A 23,899-nucleotide genomic window follows, 5' to 3' on the forward strand; every position below is an offset into this window, starting at 1 on the left:
TTGAAGCAATGAAATTTGAAGCACTCACATTCTGACCTTTTCCCACCAAAACCAGCAGCTTTAGCTGGACCTTGTCCAGCGTCTATCCAGCTTTAAGAGGACTTCGGCACATACAGCCTGCAACCTTGCCCCACTGGAGGATTTCAGCATCCATTTCAGAGCGTTAAGAGAGAGCAGAAGCCCTTAACACTGGTTAACAGTGGTAAAGTGCACTGAGTCCTTAGGCCAACAAAAATGAAATTCAGAAAACAGGAGAGGTGAATGCAAAAGGTTTTGGAGAAGATCCTACCAAGGATGACCGGTATATCAGATGGTTAAGGAGTCTGTGCTCTGCATCTTTGGCATCTTAAAGGCTTCCTCTGGCGTGCCTTTAAGCACCATGGATCCACCATAGAGCCTGGGGGTTCGGCCTCGGTGTGTCTGGGCCTCCTAAACCAGTGTTGGGTTCTGCTCTGACTCTGGAGCTGACTCCACAGTTGACACCAGGATCTATGCTAGTTCCTGCCATGTTGACGCTGGCACTGGTGCTGCCGATGCCGGAGGAGGAGGTCGAGCTAATAGTTTTGTCTGATTCCGAGCTGAATCCATCTTGACCATGGCACAAGCCACACTCTGGTTCAGTCCTTACACAGTCGCTCCCTATACATTTGGACTCTGACAAGATAACGCCTTTTGTCTAGGACCTACCTTCCTGTTGTCCAACTTTCTATTCCAATTAAACGCTGTGAGAAGCTGGCCTGGTATATGATTTCCACTTATGTAAGTGAGCACCCTGCACCAGTACAGACAACACTTATGGTAATTTAAGAGGTCTTCGACAACCTTAGAAAGCTCTCTAAGGGGTAGCTGTGGAGAGAAGCTTTCAGGCTTAGTCCAGGAGCGTAAAGCAGCTTGTTTAACAGAATGCAATCTTATATGTATAGATTAAGTGAAAAAAAACACATAAGGTATTTATAAAAATATGTACTTATTATATACTAAGAAAGTGGTATAAGAACCACGACTCGGATCAAGAAAATGTCGAGAGGACGTAGAAGTGCTGGGGACCCAGGGAACCACCCAAGGTGAGTGACTAGGAACTCCACGGAGAGCTTTTACAGTGTGGGTACACAACCTCATGCTCCGTACATATAAACGTGCAAGTCGCAGTTGGATTTTTAAAGATTAAGGACCCTTCCCAGTGGACCCTGAAGAAACCCCGTAAAAGACAGAATATTGGAGAGCCACCCCACTGGTGGATACCCTAGTACCCATATTACCTCACCAGGGAAGCCGAGTGCATAGGTGTGAAGTGGTGTCGGAAACCGCCGTCTATCCCAATGGAGGACTTCAGGAAAGTACCAGTGCTTAAGAAGGAGAAAGTGTCCAGTGGAATATGAAGGTGGATTCTAGTTGAGAGGTACCTGCAAGCAGAGGGGATAGAGACTATGTCACTCAGGACTGACCACAAGATCTAGAAGGTGAATGCCCACCAATGTCGGGAGTTGCAGGCGAGTTGACGAGGACCTTGACTCTGCAGCCGTGAGGACCAGGAGACACTGAGGAAGACCAGGAGCCATGCACGAGCTGTCCCACGTCAGATGTCGAGTGCTGAGGAGTCGGTGTCCGGCAGGAGCACCAACAAACCTTGGCAAATGCAACCAACGCAGATGTCGAAGGAGGTGCAATGTCGGGACCCTCAAGGTCCAGGGGATTCACCACAAGCAGGGTAGTCAGGGCAGGCCCCGAGCAATCAGGGGAGCCCAAAAGAAGCAAAGATGACCCTCAACAGGACCCACAGGCCGGAGCCACCAGAGTCGCAAGAGGACCTCAAGCAGCTCACCAAAAGATACAGGCCACGGAGCAACTGATGCGATGTGGACGCAGACTTTTGTCACTGGAGATGCTTGATGTTGGGGCTACTTGCAGCCCGAAGATCTTGATAGAAGCAAGTCAACAAGCTTTTACAACTGCAAGTCGACGCGTTCTCAGGGGTTTGGTTCCTGCGGCTCCCACAAGGGATAATGGCCTCAAACTTGGTGAGAGGGCAGGTCAGAAACTTTTGAGAAGAGGATTTTTTCTTCCATTAGCCCTGGTCGCAGATGAGTCAATGCTGACTTTGCTTGGAAGGTATTCCTATGCATTCTAGTACTTGGTTGCTGGGGTGTTGCCAGCAGTCCCAGAAAAATCTCCGACCAGCTTGACGCAGACCATTCATAATGCCTGGAATGTGTTCAAGTATGTCATCCAATCAGGCCTGGATATGACAGACTTCTTAGGCAGAACGATGTCCACTATCATGGTGCGTGGGGGCCAAATACGGATAAGATCCATGAGCTTCTTGGGTGACATTAAGACGTCACTCATAGATGTACCTTTGGCAAGACTGTAGCCTCCCCCTCGAGCACTTTAAAGGAGAAAGAGCTACTCAGTGCTCCCTCGATCTTTCCACACCCACAAGGCAGTATCCTCAACAACGTTGCCTCTTTTGAGGCATCTGCTAGTGGCTTTGACTTCAGATAGAATTCGAGGGCACTGCCCCAGCAAGAAGCACAGCAGACATTTCAGGGTCCGGTTATGAGTTCTGGCAGACCACGCCCAGGCCAGCAGGGGCAACAAACCTTCCAGAGAAATCTGCAGTTAGTAGCAGTTACTTACCTTCAAAACTGCTCTTTATGGTTGATATTCTTTACTGCTCTCCAGCCACCCTGTTCTGTGGAATAAAACGTATCATCCCTCTAAAAAGGTCCCAAGTTAGAACTTTGCACAGTGGTATGAACAATTAGTGTTTAGTTCTGTCTCTGAGGGTGTGAACAATGTCTTGGAAGAATCTGACATCAGCACTTTGGATGGCTCCAGTCATCCCTTCTAGGATGAGCAGATTTGACATGGAGCCAAACAACACCACTTACTGGCATGCAGAGGCTATGCTGAAAATTCTTGTTACTACAGTCTGGCACCTGGAGATATTCTAAAGGTGAGAAATCTGCAGTTAGAGTATACACCTCAAAAGCATTACCAAAGCTCAATAACTCGTTTTCACCACAATCAAAAATGTGCAGTGTCAGCAATATCCCCCCACTACCTATCCTCAGGGCAGAGTCCTCAATCTTAATCTGTGCAACCTAGACCTTCCTGCATGGAGATTAAGCAGCGTCAATTTACTGCATTAGATTTGCCACAGGAGTGGTAGAAATCATCCTCACTGTTAGACTCCCCTTCCCGAAACTCAACTATGCGTGATGCTGGGACAAATTAGTTGCCTGATATGGTGCCTGATACAGTGACCCCTTACAAGCAAAGCTTTCGGATATTCTTTTCTTTAGTTTATCCTTGGCCCGGCAGGTCCTTGCAGTGGGCACTGTATAAGGTTGTTTGGCAGCCCTTTTAGCCTTCCTGCGTTTGCTGGACCAACTGTCCTTGTTCAGATCACCTTTTGTGAAGAGAGAGATTTATTAAAGGTTTCACTCATATGTTCCTTCCCAATGCCTTTTCTAATGGCAAAGAGGGCCCTTAATTTGGTTTTCACATTCCTTATGTGTACCCTTTGAGATTTTGCATGGCTGCTTGCTGCAGCTCATGACCTTAAAGACTGTTTTTGTCATTGTGATAACATTAGCTCGACTGCTTGAGTGTGCTCCAGGCACTTTCAGTGTTCCCAAATTTCAGACAAACAGATGGTGAGGACTTGGGCAGATTTCTAACCAAAAGTCGTAAGTCCCTTTTATATTGAGCAATCTATTATTTAACCCGCATTCTTTGCTCCCCATCACACCTTGTTAGCGGAGCTCCATCAGCGAGATGCCAAAAGAGCTTTGTTCTTAGTAAGAACCATTGTGTGGGTGATCAACTTTTTGTTGGGTTCTCTGAAGCAAAGAAAGGGAAAGCCGTGCAGAAGAGGATCTTGTTGATGAGGATAGTCCTCTGTATTGAGATCTGCTATAGGCTGGCCTTAAATAACCTACAGAAGGACTGTTCTAGGAGGGCCAAGGCAGCTAGAACTGCTTTGGCGCGAGAATGGGGGCTGCCGGCCCATGACATCTGTCAGGCAGCAATGTGGGCATTGATGCATACATTTGTCGGTGCGCTGTACCCCTAAATTCTTACACCTTAAAAGCATGCTTAACAGTTGGGTAGATCAGGGACAGTGTTATTTTTTTTAAACTCTTTTTATTGAACAAGCTCAAAAGACAGTACTTCTTATGCAAATATGCATGTACATCACTAGGTTGATTTGTAACATTAGTACCTCATAGGAGAGGTGAGGGCGAGTACTTCGTTTAAGTGATAAAAAGAACAGCATTATGAAAACAGTCGCCAGTAGGAGCTGAAACTGAATAAACATAGAGGCTTTATTATACATTACATATTTGATGAAGCTATGGTGTAGGTCCCCGATTCCACTATGTCCTCCTGTATCTGCACCATGATGACCATATCTTCTCCCATTTCTTGACACACACCCTACTTTGATACATAGTCTCCTCTGCTCGCTGGCGCCAGTCTAGATCGCTCGCCCACTCAGTCACTGATGGGGTTGGGGCACACCCCAGCACCTGGCGATGTTTCGTTTTGCAATCCTACCGCCAGGCCAGCCAGAGACTGTCAGGTCTGGGTCGGTCTGTCTCTCTCTTGATCATTAGAAGAAGCCATCTGACGTCAATTGGGACCTCTGTACCAGCCACTTTTGACATTATTGCCGTGACTCTCTGGCAGAACTGGACTATCTAGGGGCATTCCCATCAAATATGAAACAAGCATTGGCATAACCAATAGGTCTCGCCTTTGGGACCTTATAACTATTTAGTTATGCAGCACAATATCCTTGGTGCAACAACATCAACTGTTGCATGGCTAAACACTTATAAGGTCCCAAAGGCGAGACCTATTGACTATGCTAATGCTTGTTTTTGTTAGGCACGGGGAGATTAAGTGATTTGCCCAGAATCACAGGATGTTCAGCGTTGTTGCTGAGTCTCGAACCCAGTTCCCCAGATTCGAGGTCGACTGCCCTAGCCGTTAGGCCAACTCCTCTCCCTTTCAGCTATGAGGTGAGGCTACTTAGACCCTGCTAAACTGAGACTGAGACTCGGGCCCCTAATGATGATGGGTAGGTTACCAAGCTTCATACTAATTAGGACGGCATTCCTAAATAACCCAGTGCAAGTTACATATGTATTGAAGGACCCTTATTTGCTGCATTGGCATTGAAACCTCAGTATTTCAGGACCAAGTGTGTCTGGCTGCAGAGTATGACGGCCACTGAAGGCCACTAAGGGTCACTTGTTGTCTTGCATACTGAGTAGTGCAGAATGCAGTGTTACTCTCCACATTACATGATAGGTACTGCAGAACCCAGCTTGTTGCCCTGCAGACTGGGTATTCTAGGATGAAGTGTTACTTGCCGAATTTCAGAATGGATATTGCAGACCCCAGGCTAACGTGTTGCCATGCATAATTTGTAAAGCCGGATAAAGAATTATTTGTTGCACCGTATACTGGGTAATGCAAGGCCCAGTGTCACTTGCTGCATTTTCAGCTGAATATTGCTGGACCCAGGGTGACTAGTCTGGCTGCACTGTATACTGTCTGCAGGACCCAGTGCCATTGTTTGCAGGGCACGTGTTACAGTGCATGCTGGTTATTGAAGGAAACAGTACCCTTGCTACAATGCATGCTGACTATTACTGGACCCAATATCGCCTGGCATACTGCATGCTGGACCATGTAGGAGCATGTAAATCTAGTGTCTGAGTATGCTGGACTGGCATCACTTGCTGCGACAGATCCTTTTTCTCGTATTACATATACTCTCAACAGTTCACCTTTGCACCGATGCCCGCCCCATCTTCAGCCTATTCCTACTTGCTCAAACTAAAAATATGTAGTTATCTACCTACCTGTTGTTGGTCCCAGCGTGTGCTAACTATTGCAGAACCTGGCATTGCTATCTCCAGTACATGATGTGATTATAGAATCCTATGTCCTTTCTGGCTGTTCATGCATTGCAGCGCCCTGTACAACACAGTGTATCGCATTCTTGGAAACAAAGCCTCTCACAGTACTGCCAAGGCCAAATAGCCGGAGCCCCCGGCGGCTTCGTTTGTAAAAAACAAAACAAAACAAGGGCTGATGCAGCAGGGGCAGCTGAAACCCTCCGTGTTCCAGTTCGCCCAACCTCGGCACCTGCCGTACTCACTCACCTCTGCCCGCACTGGACCTGCGCCTGAAGCTGTTCCTCAGGAAGTTGTCAAACTAACCCTGTCCCTCGCAGAGCCCTGCCCCGCTTCACCTGTGACCCGCTCCCCACTGAACAAAGGTGCTCAGGCACCCTGCGTACCCTGCCCGTAGAAGTGCTACACGCTGCCGTCTTTCAGCTGACTCGGTCACATCAGAGCTGTGCGTACCACTTCCGCGTTCAAGGGGCGCGCGCGGCTTTCGTTTTCTCTTCACCTTTCAGGACGTGCCCTGGGATTCCCTGTTAGGAGCCGGAGAAGTTGGTGCCTCTAGTCTAAGAACGGTGAGTGCGACTTTGAAAAGTCCCCTTCAGCGCCATTGCCTCGGATCCACGAGCCGACAAAACTTTGACGTGGTGCTATCAAGTAAATACAATCGTAATTTAAAATTGGCATACCTTCCACGCGAGTGGTGCGCCCGCGTGCGCCACAGCGAGCGATCTGTTTTCAATTATCGCGCCCGGGCATGATAATTCAAAACACACGTCGCCCGTGTGGGTAACCGCAAGCAATAGGCCGTGGGCGGAGCAAAGGCAGGACATGCACCCGCCTTTGCCCAATTGCGTGCTGTCTTTCTTAGACAGACGCACGCAAAGCCCAATAGCCTGTGAGAAAAACCAAAAACACACGCACAAGCGTGTGGTGAGCTTTCTGAAGCCCCTTACTAAAAGTCTCGCAGAACTGCGCATGCGCGCTGCTCTAGGCTCGACCTAAAAAGGAGCCCTCACGCTAGCAGCTCCTGTTACAAAGCGCTGTTTGTACCCTTCCCTATTTGTGTAGGAGTATGCGTGGGTAGTAGGAGATGTGTAGTATCTTAAGCTGTACCAACCTGAATCTTGTGTGGATTACTATTTCCCTGGGGCTTTGCGGTCCCTCTATCCATTCCTTGTATTATGTATTGCCTAGGTCGTAAACCCAGGCAGTACGGAGGGCTGCTAGGGGGTCTGGTATATTGTTCATGAGTTTAGGATATATCATTGAGGTCGCCTTTTCAGGGATGGGGTCTACCAGCAAGCTGTCCTCCAGAGGGGAATGGTCGGGAATGACCGTGCCCCGCTGTTTGTGTCTCTGTAGGGCGTGTGTGATAGGGAAATCTTTGAGCCGGAGTCAATCTATATTCCTCTTGTAGGTCCTCTAAGGGAAGGTGATTGCTGCTCCTCCACACGTCTCCCAGGTGTTCAATACCTATGGTCTTTATTTATAGAAAAGAGAGGGACCTCTTAGACGTCAAGGGAAATAAGGTACTTTCAATACACCAACAATATAAATCCCCTTGACCACACAATATAGTTAACATAAATGGAAATAACCATAAAATATGTATATATCTCAATGCCACAAAAAAACAATCAGAGTGTGAGGTATAAAATATCAAATACATTTTTTGCATGTGAATTACAATTTATTTAAAAAACCTGATTAAAAGTCACAAAATAGAGTCCCCAATCTGACTCGACATTTAAAAAATGTTGTTGATACAATACAGAGGAAAATTATTCAATTGCAGTGATTTACACATCGTTATGACCAGCATAACACAAAAAACAACACATATTTAGACAAAACCCCTTTTCATTTCCTACTGCATATCATATGGAATTATAATTTCTGGAACATAAATAGTGATACATTAATCTCCTTTGTATCTACAGTTCTATGTTGGTCCTGATACCAGAATTGACACTCTGAGAAAACACATTTATTATGGTCTTGATAAAGATGGAAGTATAAGTGTAACCATCGAAACGCGTCGACGCTTCTGCAAGCATAATCTAAGGACCAACATAGAACTGTAGATACAAAGGAGATTAATGTATCATTATTTATGGTTCAGAAATTATAATTCCATATGATATGCAGTAGGAAATGACAAGGGGTTTTGTCGAGTCAGATTGGTGACTCTATTTTGTGACTTTTAATCAGGTTTTTAAAATAAATTGTAATTCACATGCAAAAATTGTATTCGGTATTTTATAACTCATACTCTCTGATTGTTTTTTTGTGGCATTGAGATATATACCTATTTTATGGTTATTTCCATCAATACCTATGGTCTGCCAGCCCCTGAAACCCCCTAGTGTGGCCACCTCTTGCAATCATTCCCCGGGCCACAGGGGTGTCATGCTGGTTAATTATTTACCCTGCCATCCCAGAAACCTGTTTGCCTCACCCCAGAATGCTACTACAGTTGCGGTATGCGTAAGCTTTTCTGGGCATGCCTTGCGGGCATATAGGAGTGGTGTGCAGCTCCCTCCTGGTATTGTGTCTCTATCTACCCTGTAAGCCGGATCTCCCTTGTCCTCATAGACCTAGTCATTTATAACTAGTAGCTGTGAGGCTAAGTAGTATAGTCTGATATCTGGAACGGCTAGACTGCCATCATAAACCTCTTTTTGCAGCTTATCTAGTGCAATCCTGGGGGTACCACCCTGCCATAACATTGCCCGTAGCTCTTGAGCCACGCGCTTGAAGACTGTTGGGAAGACAGGGTATGGGGTGTTCTGCAGGACATACAAAAGGCATGGCAGGGCCATCATTTTGTAAATAGCAGCTCTGCCCATGAGGGACAGTGGCAAGGTGCGCCAATGCTGTGTATCAGTATGGAGCCTATCAAGTTGGGGGATGAGGTTTCTCCTCAGGAACAGCTTGTGGTTGCGGGTGATATGAATGCCCAGATATTTAATACCTTCCATCACGACTGGAGCTGCACACCTCGCCAGCAGCCTGGAAAGGGGGGGAGGGGGTGCGACAGCGGGAAGACCACCGACTTCGTCCAATTTACAGAGTATCCAGAATAGCTCCCAAACAACTCAAAAATATGCAGAACCTTTGCTATGTAATAATATGGCCTCGAAAGATATAGAATTATGTCAACGTACAACAAAATCTACTCCTCCCAAACCCCTGGCGCGTCTACGCCCCAGGTAAACAGGTCTGTCCTAATCCAATGCCCCAGTGGCTCTAACACTAGGGCAAATAGCAATGGCGATAGGGGACAGCCCTGACTGGTTCCCTTTTGCAGCTGGAAAAGCATAGACAGTGCTCCATTGACTTTCACTCGAGCCAGTGGCCCTTGATAGAGTAGTCTTACCCAACTACAGAAATTGGGGCCAAAGCCCAGACTGGTGAGCACCGCGAATACGTAAGGCCATTCAATACTATCGAAGGCCATCGAGGCGTCCAGTGCCATCAATGCTGTCTGCTGGAGGGAGAGGTCCTCTGTCAAGTTGTGACGAGTACTTCTACTGGGCATAAAGCCGGATTGATCTACGTGGATTACAGTAGTGATGACGGATGCCAGTCTATTGGCCAAGGCCTTTGCCAACACCTTTGCCTCCACATTGAGCAATGAAATTGGCTGGTAGGAACTGCACTGGTCTGGAGGCCTGCCAGTCTTCTGTATGACCACGATGGTGGCTGCACATTGGTCAGCGGGCAATTATCCCTCCTCCCAGGCCTCCACCAACATGTTTTGTAATGGTGATATTATTCTGGAGGCAAGACTCTTGTATAGCTCAATTAGGAGACCATTTGGACCCATTTCCTTCTCTGATTTTAATGATCCCAGGGCACTGGACAATTCATCCTCTGGTAGTTCGGCAGCTTAGGCTTCCGTGCCTCCACGGAGAGCGTCGGCAATGAAAAGTATTTCAGCAGCTCGTCATAATCACTCTCGGATCTTGTGCTCGCCGGCGAGTATACGCTTTTATAGTAAGAAGCGAAGGCCTCTGCTATTCCCACACTGGACGTTTGGAGTGCCCCGAATTTGTCCCTAATACTGACCACCCACGATCGCTCCCCGTCTCTTTTCTCAAGTCAGGTCAATAGCGTAGAGGCCTTGTTGACCACATCATAGAGTCGGTGCTGCATTACCAGAGCATATGCTTGCGCTTCACCATCAGCCATGGCACACAGCTCCAGCTGATGCAAAGCTAATTTATGCTGCTGGTCCGCGCCCCCACAGGCCGTCACCTCCCCCTCCATTTGAAGTAATTCTTGTTCAAACAACTTTATTTGTAATGCCTCCTCTTTTCTCTTTTGCCCTATTAGCGCCTAGGCTTTACCCCTCAGTACTGTTTTGAAGGCCTCCCAAATGGTCTGGTGTGATTCTATTGATCCTATATTTTCTTTAACATTGAGGTCAGTTCCTTCACAGAGTTTATTTCTGAGTATGGGGTCCCTCTTCGGAAACCGACAGGGGTCAATCTTTGGAAATGCCGCTCTGTTGATGGACGGACCTCGGATAGTAACGCCCACTGGGGAATGGCCAGAAATGCTCTAGCCGTATGTATTGGTGTTGATAAATCTCCCACCTTATCCTTTTGTCTGAATAAGTAATCAATTCTTGAGAAGGAGCCATGTCGCGCTGAGTAATATGTATATTGCTGTTTCTGAGGGTTGTGCGACCTCCAGAGGTCTAGCAAACCCATGGCAGTTCGGAAACCTGAGAGGGCCCGCTCTCCTTTCTGACCCGCCTGTGCAATGAAGCGGTCTAGCTCAGGATCCAAAACTGTGTTAGCATCCACTCCCACCAAAAGGGTGCCCGTGAAAAGCCCCACCAGGAATGCACTGATCTTTGGGAGAGTGATTGTTTGGAGCCTCTGAGGTATATAGAACGAGCACTGCACTATTGAGGGCCCCTCTCCTCTGCCTGCCACCTCCACGCAAAAGCCAGCATCATCAGACCAGATACCGTCTATGGTGAAGGGCAATGTGTTTTGAATCAAAATTCCTACCTCCCGGGCATCTGTTGAGGACCCCGAGTGAGCCACCAGTCTGTACTGAAAACGATGAAGGGCCCTAAATCTGCTCCCTCTGAGGTCTTGCATCATTACTACGTCTGGGGAATGCTGCGTAATATTCTGGAGAACAAGTGTCAGTTTAATTTTATTCTCCAGCCCATTCACATGCCAGGTCCAGACGCGGATATTAGCTGATTCACCCATTATCATGGCCATGACAGTTGGCAGTAGCGGATCGTCCCCCTCCCCGATTGGCCAAGTGTCAACATGCATCGTGATACGACTATATCTGTCTTGAGCAGCAGTAAAATTGCAAACAACAAAATTAAACAATTTACCCAACTCCCCCCTCCCTGTTAGGTGAGGGATAGTAAATGAAATAGAATCATTCTTGCTGTCAAATGTTACAATACCCCTTACCACCTCATGAGAGCATCTCTGCCTGTAGGCCCTAAGCAGATATATTATGCAAGGGTGTCCGGAGTCCTTATAACTATGATTGTCTGTTCAGTTCCGATTGTCACTCTGTGGCAGTTCTTTTTACATTCCCACCCTTGAGTCCCCCTGCTTCCACCCCAAGCAAAGTAAAGGGAAAGAAAAGTCACTTGATATTCTAGTCCCCCCTCCTGGTTACTTATCTGTTCTTTGCCGCTAGGCTGGACTTTTGGGCTTGGGGTCGACATCTCGCCGCGCCGTGGCTTGCTCTTTCGTGGTGGATGTTTGAGCTCCCCCCCCCCCCCCCTTGCACCCAGCCATCCGCCAGCCCTCCAGCCTGTCACTTGCCTTGTCTGGCGACATGAAGAAATAGGATTTCCCCTCGGCGTGGATCTTTAGTTTTGCTGGAAATTCACGTTTTGTCCCCAGAGGGCCCTTTTCACCGCGTCAAAGGTACGTCTTTGTCGCTGGACTTGGAGCGTGAAATCGGGGGGAAATCGGATGGTGGCACTTTCGTACTGTAGGTCGCCATTCTGGCGCGCCACCTGCAGGATTGCATCCCTCTTCCTGTAGTTTAGTATAGGAGGTATGATTGTGTGAGGAGAATCCCCGGGCGCGGACAGAGTCTGAATGCGCGATGTGATTGTTCCACTGAGAAAAAGGTGGACAGGCGTTTAGGCTTAAGCTTATTCAGGATTTGGTCTTCCAGGAAGAGGTCCATTGATGGCACCTCCATTCCCTCTAGAACGCCTAAAATCCGGATGTTATTCCGGTGCGCTCTGCCCTCTTGGTCCTCTAGTCTGGCCAAGATTTCTCTCTGCTTTTTAGTCAACGTTGACACTTGCTCATTTAGGCATTTGGACTGTAGGCCCCCTATGCTTGTCTAGGCAGTGGAAATCTTGTCCGCCAGCTTCCCGAAATCTGCCCTGAGTAGTTTGACATCTTCCGTTACAGAGTCCAGTTTTGGTTCTAGCATACCACGCAAGTCCCTGATTGCCAACATAATGTTTCTTAATGAGGGGTCAGGGGTTTGGTCTTCTGCCCCAGCCAGCAGTGCTGCTCTGCCAGTGCTCTCTGCGCAGCCCACCATCACCACCACCGTGTATTTATCGATTCGATTGGCCCGGCCTGGTCCCACACTTGGTTCTAGCCATTGCTGTTGTCTTTCGGATGTAATAAGGTACCTGGGGGTAGGCCCAGACTCTTGGATGGATTTCTTGTCCTGTGTTACCATGGTACTCGGACGCCCCAGTGTTCCAGCCTAATCCACCTCAGTGTCTGCCCCGGCTGCTATCACTCTACGGGTCTTTCCCACTCAGGGAGATAGGCGCACTCCGTAGTTCTGCCTGCTTGCGATTGCGGTTCTCCCCATTCACAGGATCCAGGTGCCGCAGGAAGAGGCGGAACACCCCCAAAACCGCCGCCGTGGAAGTCCGCCTGCTTCTCTGAGCCTCAGTCGGCAGCACCACTTGACCACTCCTGTTTGGTATCTCTTTATGATCTTGGGGACCTCCTGGTTGCGTAGGAGCTGGGCCCAGACTCACCCAGCTCGGTCTCAGACCCCTCAGCTGTTGGATTGCCGAGCTGTCTAGTCAGGGTCTTCAGTGCGCCTCCACCCTGTGGGGCGCACTCTCAGCCTCCAGGCCCGAGCGGGGGATCGACAAGGGCACCAAGGCTTCACCCCATGGGGACTCAACGCACGGCCCCTGAGAGGCCAGCTGGAGATCGCTTGCGCCCCTTGCCTCTCTTCCTCCGCCCACTAACCTGGGTGTTGACGTTATCCTCTCCAGGATATCTTATGGGCACTTACAATCGGCAGACCGCTGCGATGTCTACTCACTGTACGACAGTGTCAGAAGTCCTGCGCTATCACGACCCTAGAAGTCTTCGCCCACGTGTCTGCAGGACCTCGGCTGGCAGACGCGCATCTGCCAGGTCTCTGGCCGCTACTGGCGGGCTCAAGCGCTCTCTGCCCGCACTCGCTGCCGCAGCCCCTTCTCATTGCTTGCAAGGTCTAGGGAGTGTTCTGTGATCTTCCCCACGGAAGGCTCGGCTTCTGGTGTTGTGCCCGGATCGTCCTTAAGGACCCAGGCAAGTGACGCTGGCCTCCGCTCTTCTCACGAACAAGCAGGCGGCGCCATCTTGTCTGCACGTATCATTTCGCCCTCGCTCTTTCTCTTCGGTATGGCACTACAGATTAGTATTTCTTTCAGCCAGTGGAGCGGAGATCCTGTCCCCCGCCGACACCCTGCCGGTGGTGCTCTTGCTGTGGACGGATGATGTCGAATGTAACAGGTCTGGAAGCTGGCAACTAGCGCAGCTCGTTCAGTTTGTGGCAATCTTTGCCAGTTGCTAGCTACGCCCCCCAATCAGGGACCGTGTTAACCTTAAATGACGAGGCAATTTGTCTCGGAGACAGAGTTCAAACAAGCAGGACTGACTCAAAAGTGAGTTTTAGATGGGAATTCAGACAAACCATAAAGGTTTCTTGCAAGAATTCAAAAGTAACAACATATGGTAATGGAATACATAAACCACTGAATTACCCAGACTTCTGGTGCCAAAAATGCCTTAAATTCAGGATCAGACAGAATAGTGATACAATGAGAGAAAATGCTAAGAGCCAAATGTACAGCAAAATCAATAAAAAATCGAACAGTATCCCTAGGAGAAACCCAGAAAAGATCTGCTCAGCCCCAAATTCCAGGGTTTCTGTACCAAATGTCGCCATAAAGAAGTATGAAAACTGCATAGTCACTGGGGTGTGAGCAAAGAAAAACATTTTCAACAAATCAGAATACAGACATTAAAATCGGCATTCAGTCCTACCACCAAAGCACTAACTACATGAAAACTGATTCAGCCTTTGACCTAATGTCACCCGGAGAGGTCAGATCAAACTAGTTACATGAACAGCAGTGAAACTACTGTGTATGAATGTAATGCTGTGGGTAAGCAGAAGATCCTTGAAAATGTTTCAATAGTGACCAATGCTGGAGTTCTTTTTTCGAGAACAGTGTAAGTCATGCAGTAAGAACATGAACAGAGCATGAACAGGATGAGGAATCCATTATGAACAAAGGGGCATCAGGGCCAAACTGAGGCCTAGTTAGCATAAGCCAGAAAACCTCACTCTAATGGGTCATAGGAAAATGATTTGAATACCAATAGCATCATATTATATACAAGCTCAAATTAATATTCTGCTCCCTGTTAATGATGCACGTTCTTGATTAATGCACAATGGCTTGGGAATGAGATTTCACCCGCTTGGTTCGGCAAGACTTTTTGGTCTGAGCCCACTCCACAGACCCTCCACCTCAGGGACACACTGCTTAGGTATCTAGTCTAAGATGAAGAATTTGTGATTAGAAGTCTCCCTCAGAAAAACAACTTACTTACTTTTGGTAACATTCTTTCTATCTGATACTCTATATAACCACAGATTTTTCCCTGACCTCCCACCTCCCCTTTTCTGTGGAGCGGCCGAATTTAACATCTAAAGTGGTCCCAAGCTAGTGATCAACAATTGTCCATGCTCCGTGACCAACGGTGTGGAAACGGAAGAAGACAAGAAACTGTTGTCAGCACTAATTGGGGGTGCTTATATGCGGCTCGACTCCATCATGTCTGCAGTGGTATGGAGTCCGCACGGAGCCTCTTGACATGATCTAGTGGCGAGTGGAGCACTGCTATGGAGAATCTCCAGATCCAGTCTGGTGCCATTTGTAGACCGAGTATCCTCAGAAAGAATGTTACTGAAGGTAAGTAACTTATTTATGAGTGCTAAGCACAGCCTCGGGTGACCCCAGTACTCAACGGAGCCACTTCACTCCGTCCCAGCGCCTTGAGACTTTCATGAGTGAGTAGTTGTGCTTTACCAACCCTGAGGGATTGATTGAGCATCGAGAAGCAAATATGGCTGCAGAAAGATAACATTTCTCCTCTGTTTAAGTTCAGATCAATTTCCTGTGGATCAGACTTTTTCGCTGTACTCACCAGTGCAGGTTGCTAATATGGGACCTTTTCATTGTTTATTATTTACAAGGAGGCCCTGTCTCTAAAGTTGCAATGCATACAGCTGCGAGAATGCTGATATCTATTCAGTCTTTTTCATTAGTCCTTAAATTGACTCAGTAAAAAAGAATTTTATCTGGGATATAAATATTTTCCTCTGATACGCTGCTGTTTGTTTCCTCAGCGGATAGAGTGCCAGCCAGCAGCTGTCGCGGATCTGGATTTCTCATCTGATTTCACCCTCCAGATCACAGAGAGCACTGTGTGTACGGTGAGTCACACTTCACTGTCCAGTCCACCCCCCCTTGAGAGTGAGTGGCATTCCAATGCGTTCATTACCGAGCTGGAGATGAATGGAGGGCACAATTGCACTAGACAGGCCTCCCTGACACTCCCAGGGCAAGAAACTCCTCTGTTTTCACAGATTAGCAATGCTGGATGCTCACGCAAGATGGATTTGTTGAAGTTCTGAGTGGCATATACTACTGGTGTTTGCCCATATTTTAAACATGTATTCATGTAATTAATCTAGAAAACCTTCTCAGTACATTACTTTGCTTAATGCAGAAGGTTTTTCCTCTTGAGCTAAGGTTTTTTCCTGAAGTGCCTAGTTGTAGGTATCCATCGCGTTTTCCTGCTGAATAGTTTGGAGTTTTTATAGGGCCGGCATACACAGAAAAACAGCTGGACATTCATGAGCGGTAAAGTGCCCAAGTCATAGGTGAGGCTGTTACTTCTAGTTGCATATTGCGATTTCGCATTCAGTATGAACCGTCAGAGGGTTAATCATGGCGCAAGCACAGAATCTTCACTCACAGCTTCATTCATGTTCTAATTTTTATGTCTGTCTTTGAGACATCTGTACATGTTTTTCTGCAGTCTGATGTTTCCCAATAAATGCATAATAAAAATGCATTTCTATACTTACATAGAGAGGATGTCGGTCGAGTCTTTCCTTCCATTGGTTTGTTCAGGTGTCAATCACATTTTACTTCTGCCCACCATAGCGTTCAGTGCAGACATTGGGTCAGTCCACTTTAGCCATTGGTTCGCTACACACAGTTATGTGCACAGTGGTCTAAGAAGGAATGCACTTCAGTTGGAAAAAATGTACCTAAGCTGGTGTGTCTTTTGCCAGATTTTGTTTTGCATATGTTTGCAATAAAAAAATATAACATAATTAACTATTAACAAATTTGCCAAAGCCAGACTTGTTTGCTTTATCAATGCTTGTTAATTAAAGCAAAGGGACAGATGCTTGCTTCTATTATATGCTATGGCTTCTGTGAACAACATGTTTATAGTCATGGGGCATGCTTTTATGAGCTGCTATCAGCAGGCCTCTGCCTTCGAACCCGCGTCATCCAGCCCATCATACTCGCATGTGACAAGGCATGACATGGCTCCTTAAATGAACTGTAATTATGGCCTTCGTATGATAGCAGTTAAATTGTACTGAAAATTGTTTTCTAAACTCTAGTTTTTTTTTTTTTAAATCATTGTTCTGCACTGTGCATTGCTTCGCCAGTACGTTTCCATGACTTTACCTATATTTATTACAATTTTATACCTTTTTTTCTGAAGTACATTGCCGAATAAACTATGTGACAAGTCTACATAAAACTCACTGGATGTGGTATATGTTTCCATAATGTTGTATTGAGAATTTTTCCTTGCGTTTTTTAAATGTCACATAATATACAGGAACCATGATTGCTTTAGTCTTCGAGCGCTATTGATGTGTTAGAAATAGAACAGTACTGGTTGGATTGTTATCCTATGTTGCTAGTTTTTCTTTTATTATGAGTATTCTTTCTCACTTTTCATATTTGTGCTCCGCTCACAGAGCAAAGCACCTGATCTTGGGCCAGCAGTATTTGCTAATGTTGGTGATCTATCACCTGTACTTCTTCATGCACATCTAATGGGTTTGGTGAGTTGTTTCCCCAACTTTTCAGGGCTAAAACCATGTCTGCATTGGGCAGTATGGCTTCATCAGACTAAATAGGCAACTACTATTTTCCAGTTAAGCCGTTCTCCTTTATGTGTCTCATCATATTGTTATAAACATATGGGAATGTGTAAAGTACTGAACTTGAAAAACTTCTTCCCACACTCTGCAATAAAATACAAGTCAACACAGTTATGTTATGTTATTTAAATTTATATCGGGCGCAACAGCTACCCAAAAAGGGTTTCCCGGCGCCAAGCCAGAGAAGGAGCAGGAAAGGAATTACTGATTAAACAACCAGGTTTTTAGTAACTTATGAAAGTGTGTGTAACTGGTTTCATTCTTGTGTGGCAGAGGAAGAGCATTCCACAGAGCGGGGCCCAAGTAAGCAAAGGGGTGATCACCCATATTTTACAGTCTACTCCCAGGCACCATGAATTTAGTCTGGGTGGTGGAGCGAAAGTGCGTGATGGCAGATGGGGTTTGACTAGATTTTGCAAATACTGAGGAGCCGTACCCTGCTTAACCCTGAACATGCAGTTCAGAGCTTTAAACTTGATCCGGCTCTCAACTCTCAGCCAGTGGAGGTCTCTCAGAGAGCCCGAGATGGAGGCTGCTCTAGGAACCTGACAAAGCAATCTTGCAGCAGAACTCTGCACCAGCTGCAGCTTGCGTGTCACGTCTTTATTGGCTCCTAAGTAGAGATTGTTACCGTAGTCCAGTCTAGACGTTACCAGTGCCTATAATACGGTTCTCTGGGTGAAGCTTGGCAACATCCAAACAATTTTCTTCAACCATTTCAAGATGGTGAAGCAAGTTGCAGCCACCTTCACTGCTTGTTGACACATAGATAGTAAGACATCAATGATAAAACCAAGGTTCCCGACGTGAAGAGACGGGTGAGGTAAAGCACCCATTTCTCCCGGCCAATGGAGAGGTCCCCAGAGATCTTTGTTTTTTCCCAAGATCAGGACCTCAGTTTTTTCACCATTAAGTTTAAGAAAATTGGCCTGCATCCAGGATGCAATTTTGCTCAGCCCAGACCGGAGAACAGATGGTTCCGCCTCCTTACCCGCAGAGAGAGAGAAAATAATCTGGGTGTCATCGGCTTAAGAGAATAATGACAACCCAGCGTCCTCTGCAGTCACTGCCGGGGGTCTGACATAGATGTTGAATAAAAAGGGACTAAGGATAGACCCCTGGGGAATCCCATAGGGAGAGGAGAGGATGCTGGACGTGGCTACAGAAGAAAAGACCTAAAAAGTGCGGTCAGTAAGAAATGAAGCTAGCCATCTAAGTGCTGAGTCATTGATTCCTAGAGATTGTAAAGCCTTTATTAATACGGCGTGAGACACCGTGTCAAAGGCCGCACTTAAGTCAAATAAAATAAAGGCCACCGTGTCTCCGGCATCCAATCGATGACGTAACGTTTCAGTGACACCGAGAAGAGTGGTTTTAGTTGAGAAGCCAGCTCTAAACCCAGATTGTGATGATGAAAACATTTTGGGGTCTCAACAAAATTGGACAACTGTCCATTAATGTGCTTTTCCAAAACCTTGGAAAGTGCTGAAAGTAAAGAGATTGGCCGATAGTTTGAGGAAAGGGTAGGGTCGGCGCTGGCCTTCTTTAGTAAAGGAAGGTCCATTGCATGCTTCCAGTCAGAGGGAACGATAGCCTCCTTTAAGGAGGAATTAAGAAGCTCCATCATTATTTTGAGACACGGTAGTTCAAGCTGCCGTAGAACTGGAATAGGGAGGAGATCACGGGGGGAGCCTGCATTGATGCTTCCTAGGTACTGTCTAAGGGCCGTGATGTCTAATGGTAACCAAGCTTCCAACTTGTTGGCAGGTTCTGTGGTGCATGTGTCTCTATATTTGAACGTGACGGCTTCCTGAAGGAGAGTAGCCGGAGATGAAATGATGTTAGCCGTTTTATTACCATTCCGGGTTGAATATATTGTTTCCACTTTGTTAGTAAAAAATTTCACGAGATCCTCACATTGCCATTCATTCAGGCTGGGTGCAATGGGCTGAGTTTCAGAGCCTGATAATTCCTTCACCATTTTGAACACAGTGAGTGTAGTTCGCATTAACACCACAGAACAATACACTTATATAGTATGCACACTAAAAGACAATACTGCTGTGAGACTACTTATACAGAGAACATTCTTAAAGAGGTGAAAGGAATACAATTTACATCTTTGGCTGGAAACCTTGGTGCACTTTTCAACACTACCGTGTACCTGGAGTCCTTCAGAACAAGTGCACTCCTGCTTCTAGGCACCAACTATTGAACATCTGCAAAATCTGACTTAACATTCCATTCATCACTGCCAAAACATTGCTGTGTGCACTAGTTTTCTGCAAGCGGAACCAGTGTAGTCTTTATTCCCACTGCTCAAGGTATATGTTTCACCACTAGAGCTCGCTGTCATATCCCCAGACACAGCTCTGGCTCTCATCATTGTCATCAAGCTGGTTTGCTATCTGTCAGAAACAAGGCCCTGTATACCTCCTTGTTCTAGTCTTGAAAAGTATACACGCCCAGGTCCCCAACCACATAGCTAAATTCCTGGTCCACTACCCACGCCTCATGCCCCTTGCAGTATTCACTCCTCAAACCCAAACCTCCCTAAGCGACCTCAGTGATGTTTGTTGTTTCACTCATTTTGCTCACATCACTGTATCTTATCCTTTCTGACATGCGCTCCATCTCCTCTTGCTTCGTTTTTAAGATACCTCTTAAAGTCCAACTTCTCAGACATGAAGGGTTGCTAAGGTCTAATCCCTCTTCAAAACCCTGTCTTAACCGATGTGTTTCTCCTCATGTGTCCCTTCAGATATGTCCACACGTAAACCACGACTCTTAATGTACATATTGTAGTTTGTGTTTGTAGTCTTCGTCTTAGCGTTGACACTCATCACTCTCTGTATAACTATCCCATTTATGTTATCTACCAAACTGCTTATGTGTGAGCGGAGTATTGCAAAACATATTGCTATGCACAGCATTTCATGACCAAATGCTTTTGCTATGGAGAGTAAATAAATTGACTAACCGCCAATGGCTTTATATTCGAGTCTTCTTTTTTAAAATTATTATTATTTATGTATTTCTATTTTCCATAGTTGTCAGACAAGACATTATTTCAATTCATTTCAAAAACAGAAAACTATTTAATATTATACATATTTTCACATTAACAGCACTCAAAACCTCAAAGCATTTTAATTAGAAAAAACATAGATTAATGCAAAATTACAATTGAGGATAAACGTCATCACGTAATTCGGTTTAAAGGGCAAAAGGAGATTGCGCATTTCAAAAAGTCTATGAAATCGTCTTGTTAAAGTGAGTTTAATAAAGGGCCTACAACTTCTTGCTCTCACCTACCCTTTTAGTAGTGTCAAACATGTGATCACATTGACAATACCCAAAACCTTAAAATATTTAATTAGAAATATCGTAAGACGGTGCCAAATCACCATTGAGCAAGACCTCTGGCCTACTGGGCAGGGTAACTGCTCCCCCCTCACGCAGCTCCACCGTTAAGGCACTGCCCTCAGCGCCTTCTGGTAATCTAGTTAAGGTGTTCAGAGCTCTCCTCCACCTGCAGGCTTCTGCCTGTGCCTCATCCCTGGTGGTCTAGTGCCTGCTCTTCTGCTAGTCCGTTCTGTGTGTGTCTTCCTCTTTCTGTTTTTGCCTCTCTCTGTCTTTCCTGTTATTTGATTTTTTTGCCTTTTTTTTTCTTTTTCTTTCTGTTTTTTGTTGCCTTTTTCTCTGCCTCTGCTGCCCCCGCGACTCTTCCTCCCCCAGTGTGTTCCCGCTTCGGCCACCCAGCTGCTCACCCTCCCTCCGACCCCTACTTAGTGGCAGCTGCTGCACACCAAGGTGATCAAGACCTCTTACTTCTTGGTCATGGTAACTGCTCCTCCCCCATCCCAATTCCACCGTTAAGGCACTGCCCTCAGCACCTTCTGGTGATCCAGGTAAGGTGTTCGAGGCCCTCCTCCACCTGCAGACTCCTGCCTTCGCCTCATCCCTAGTGGTCTAGTGGAAGAGCCTGCTCTTCGTGTGTGTTTCTTCCTCTTTCTGTTTTTGCCTCTTTCTGTCTATCCTGTTATTTGGCTTTTTATGTATTTTTCTTTCCGTATTCCTGTTTTGTGTTGTCTTTTTCCCTGCTGCTGCTGCCCCCGTGGCCCCTCCTCCCCTAGCGTGTTTCCACCTCCCAGCTGCTCACCCGACACCTACTTAATGAGTGCTGCGCACAGAGGACGCGCCGAAGGCATGCCAAAGGCAAGCCCGACCGTGACCAGCTCCAGGGACCCTGTTCTCCCAACCCCCCGCCGCTACGACCCCAGCATTCTCCACGCGCTCAATCCTGGACGCAACAACTGCTAGCTCTTGACGCCGAGCAACTCTCAACGCCCGGTTGTCCTGACGACATTGCCGGTCACCTTCACCCACCTCCGGACCCCGGCAGCCACACCCCAACCCACAGGACGCCACCATACACAAGCCCCTAAGCTGCACTCTTCTCAATTTATGCTCCCTGCACAGATACACCGTAGAAATCTGGAACCTCCTCAACACTCACTCGCCCGACGTCACCTTCCTCACAGAGACCTGGACCAATGCCAGCTCCGCCCCAGACATCTCAACCGCCATTCCAGACGGATACAAGATCCTGAGGAAAGACCACCCAAACCGCCCAGGAAGAGGCCTCGCCATTGTCCTCAAAAAAACTCCCTCCGACTGACAACCGCCAACTCGGATGACGCCTCGACCCTCACGGAACACATCCACTTCCAGATCCAGAACAGCACTTCGTGGAACACTCGTCTACAGACCGCCCGGACCCTGACTTCCCTTTCACCAACACCATCACAGACTACATCGTTCCCCACGCCCTCGCTTCCACGGATTACATACTGCTTGGAGACCTGAACTTCCACCTAGACAATCTCAGTGATCCCAAAACCACCGCTTTTCTGGAGAACCTCACCAACGTTGGACTGTAGCAACTTATCTCCTCTCCCGTACACACACAGCAGGACACACTCTCAACCCCATCAGCGCCGGAGGAAACAACATTTGCTTCAGCCACATCACGGAACCGCTCTGGACGGACTGCCACTGCATCCATTTCTCCTTCATGAAACCCACCGCACACAAGCACACGCCGCACCACGCACGCAGAAACTGGAACACAATCACCGAAGAACACTTCACCTCTGCCTTCACCTGTACTCCTCCCCTTACTACGACAGACGCCAACACAGCAGCAAACAACCTCCACCAAAGGATCGCCAACTGTGCCAACACTCTCGCCCCCCTCCAGAACTCCACCAGACGACACAGCACGAAAGCCATCTGGTTCACCACGACCTCCAAGAATTCAAGCGCTCTTGCCGACGACTGGAGAAAACGTGGAGAAACCCCAGAAGCACGCTCCGTTTTCGAGGGCCCCACCACGGCACACCACCAACTCATCAAATCAACAAAGAGAAACTTAATGCAAGACAGAATCCTCTCCAACTCCAAGGAACTCTTTGTCATCATACAAGAATTCACCAGACCCATCAGCAAAACTACCGATGTTCCTCCCTCCCAAGACCTCTGCAATAAACTCAGCTCCTTCTTCCACCACAAGTTCAAGACGCTCTACGACAACTTCTACGACCAAGACCACAGCACCGACCCAACACCCCCCCACCAGCGATGCCATCCAGCTGATCCTCCTCATCTGGATCCCTTTCACCACAGAAGACACCGCAAAGATTTTGAAAAGCATATACTCCGGAGAACCTACTGACCCCTGCTCACCGCACATCGTCCACAGGGCCGCCACCACCATTGCTCCCAAACTACGACGAACGATCGACTGCTCCCTCAAGACTGCCACATTCCCAGATGACTAGAAACGTGCCAAGTCAAACCCCTCCTCAAGAAGCCCTACGCAGACCCGACTGACCTCAAGCATTTCAGGCCCATCTCTCTTCTACCCTTGGTCGCCAGTCATCGAGAAGGCCATCAACACCCAGCTCGTGCACTTCATAGAAACCAACAACATCCTCAACACCTCTCAATCCGGATTCCGCAGCAACCACAGCACTGAGACCGCCCTCCTAGCCAATGACATCCGCTCCCTCCACAACCAAGGCCACAAAGCAGCCCTCATACTCCTAGACCTCTCAGCAGCCTTCAACACCCTCTCCCACTGCACACTAGCCGCCAGACTCCACGAGGCCGGCATCCAGGGAACAACCTTAGTCTGTGTTTGATCTTTCCTCTCAAGCAGAACACAAAGAATGAGACTCCCACCCTTCCTGTCCGAACCTACAGAGATCAGATGCAGAGTACCCCAAGTATCCTCCCTCAGCCCCACACTCTTCAACGTCTATATGGCCCCCCTCGCAGCTGTCGTCAGAAAACATAGACTCAACATAGTCGCATATGCCGACGACAATCAGCTCATCCTCTCCCTCACAAAGGGACCGGACTAAACCAGGCGCAGTTTACAAGAAGGGATGAAG

General features: G+C 47.3%; 1 protein-coding gene across 1 annotated transcript in view; it reads left to right on the forward strand.

Annotated features, from left to right (window-relative positions):
* Positions 1-23,899, forward strand: part of PRMT3 (protein arginine methyltransferase 3) — an 881,955-nt gene that overhangs the window by 644,204 nt on the left and 213,852 nt on the right. Inside the window, exon 13 of the mRNA XM_085643603.1 lies at positions 15,594-15,680. Coding sequence (XP_085499729.1) covers positions 15,594-15,680 — 87 coding nt within the window. The remainder of the gene's footprint in view (positions 1-15,593; positions 15,681-23,899) is intronic.

The sequence above is a fragment of the Triturus cristatus genome, chromosome 3_1 (assembly GCF_964204655.1).
Source record: "Triturus cristatus chromosome 3_1, aTriCri1.1, whole genome shotgun sequence".
In the NCBI taxonomy this organism is placed as follows: Eukaryota; Metazoa; Chordata; class Amphibia; order Caudata; family Salamandridae; genus Triturus; species Triturus cristatus.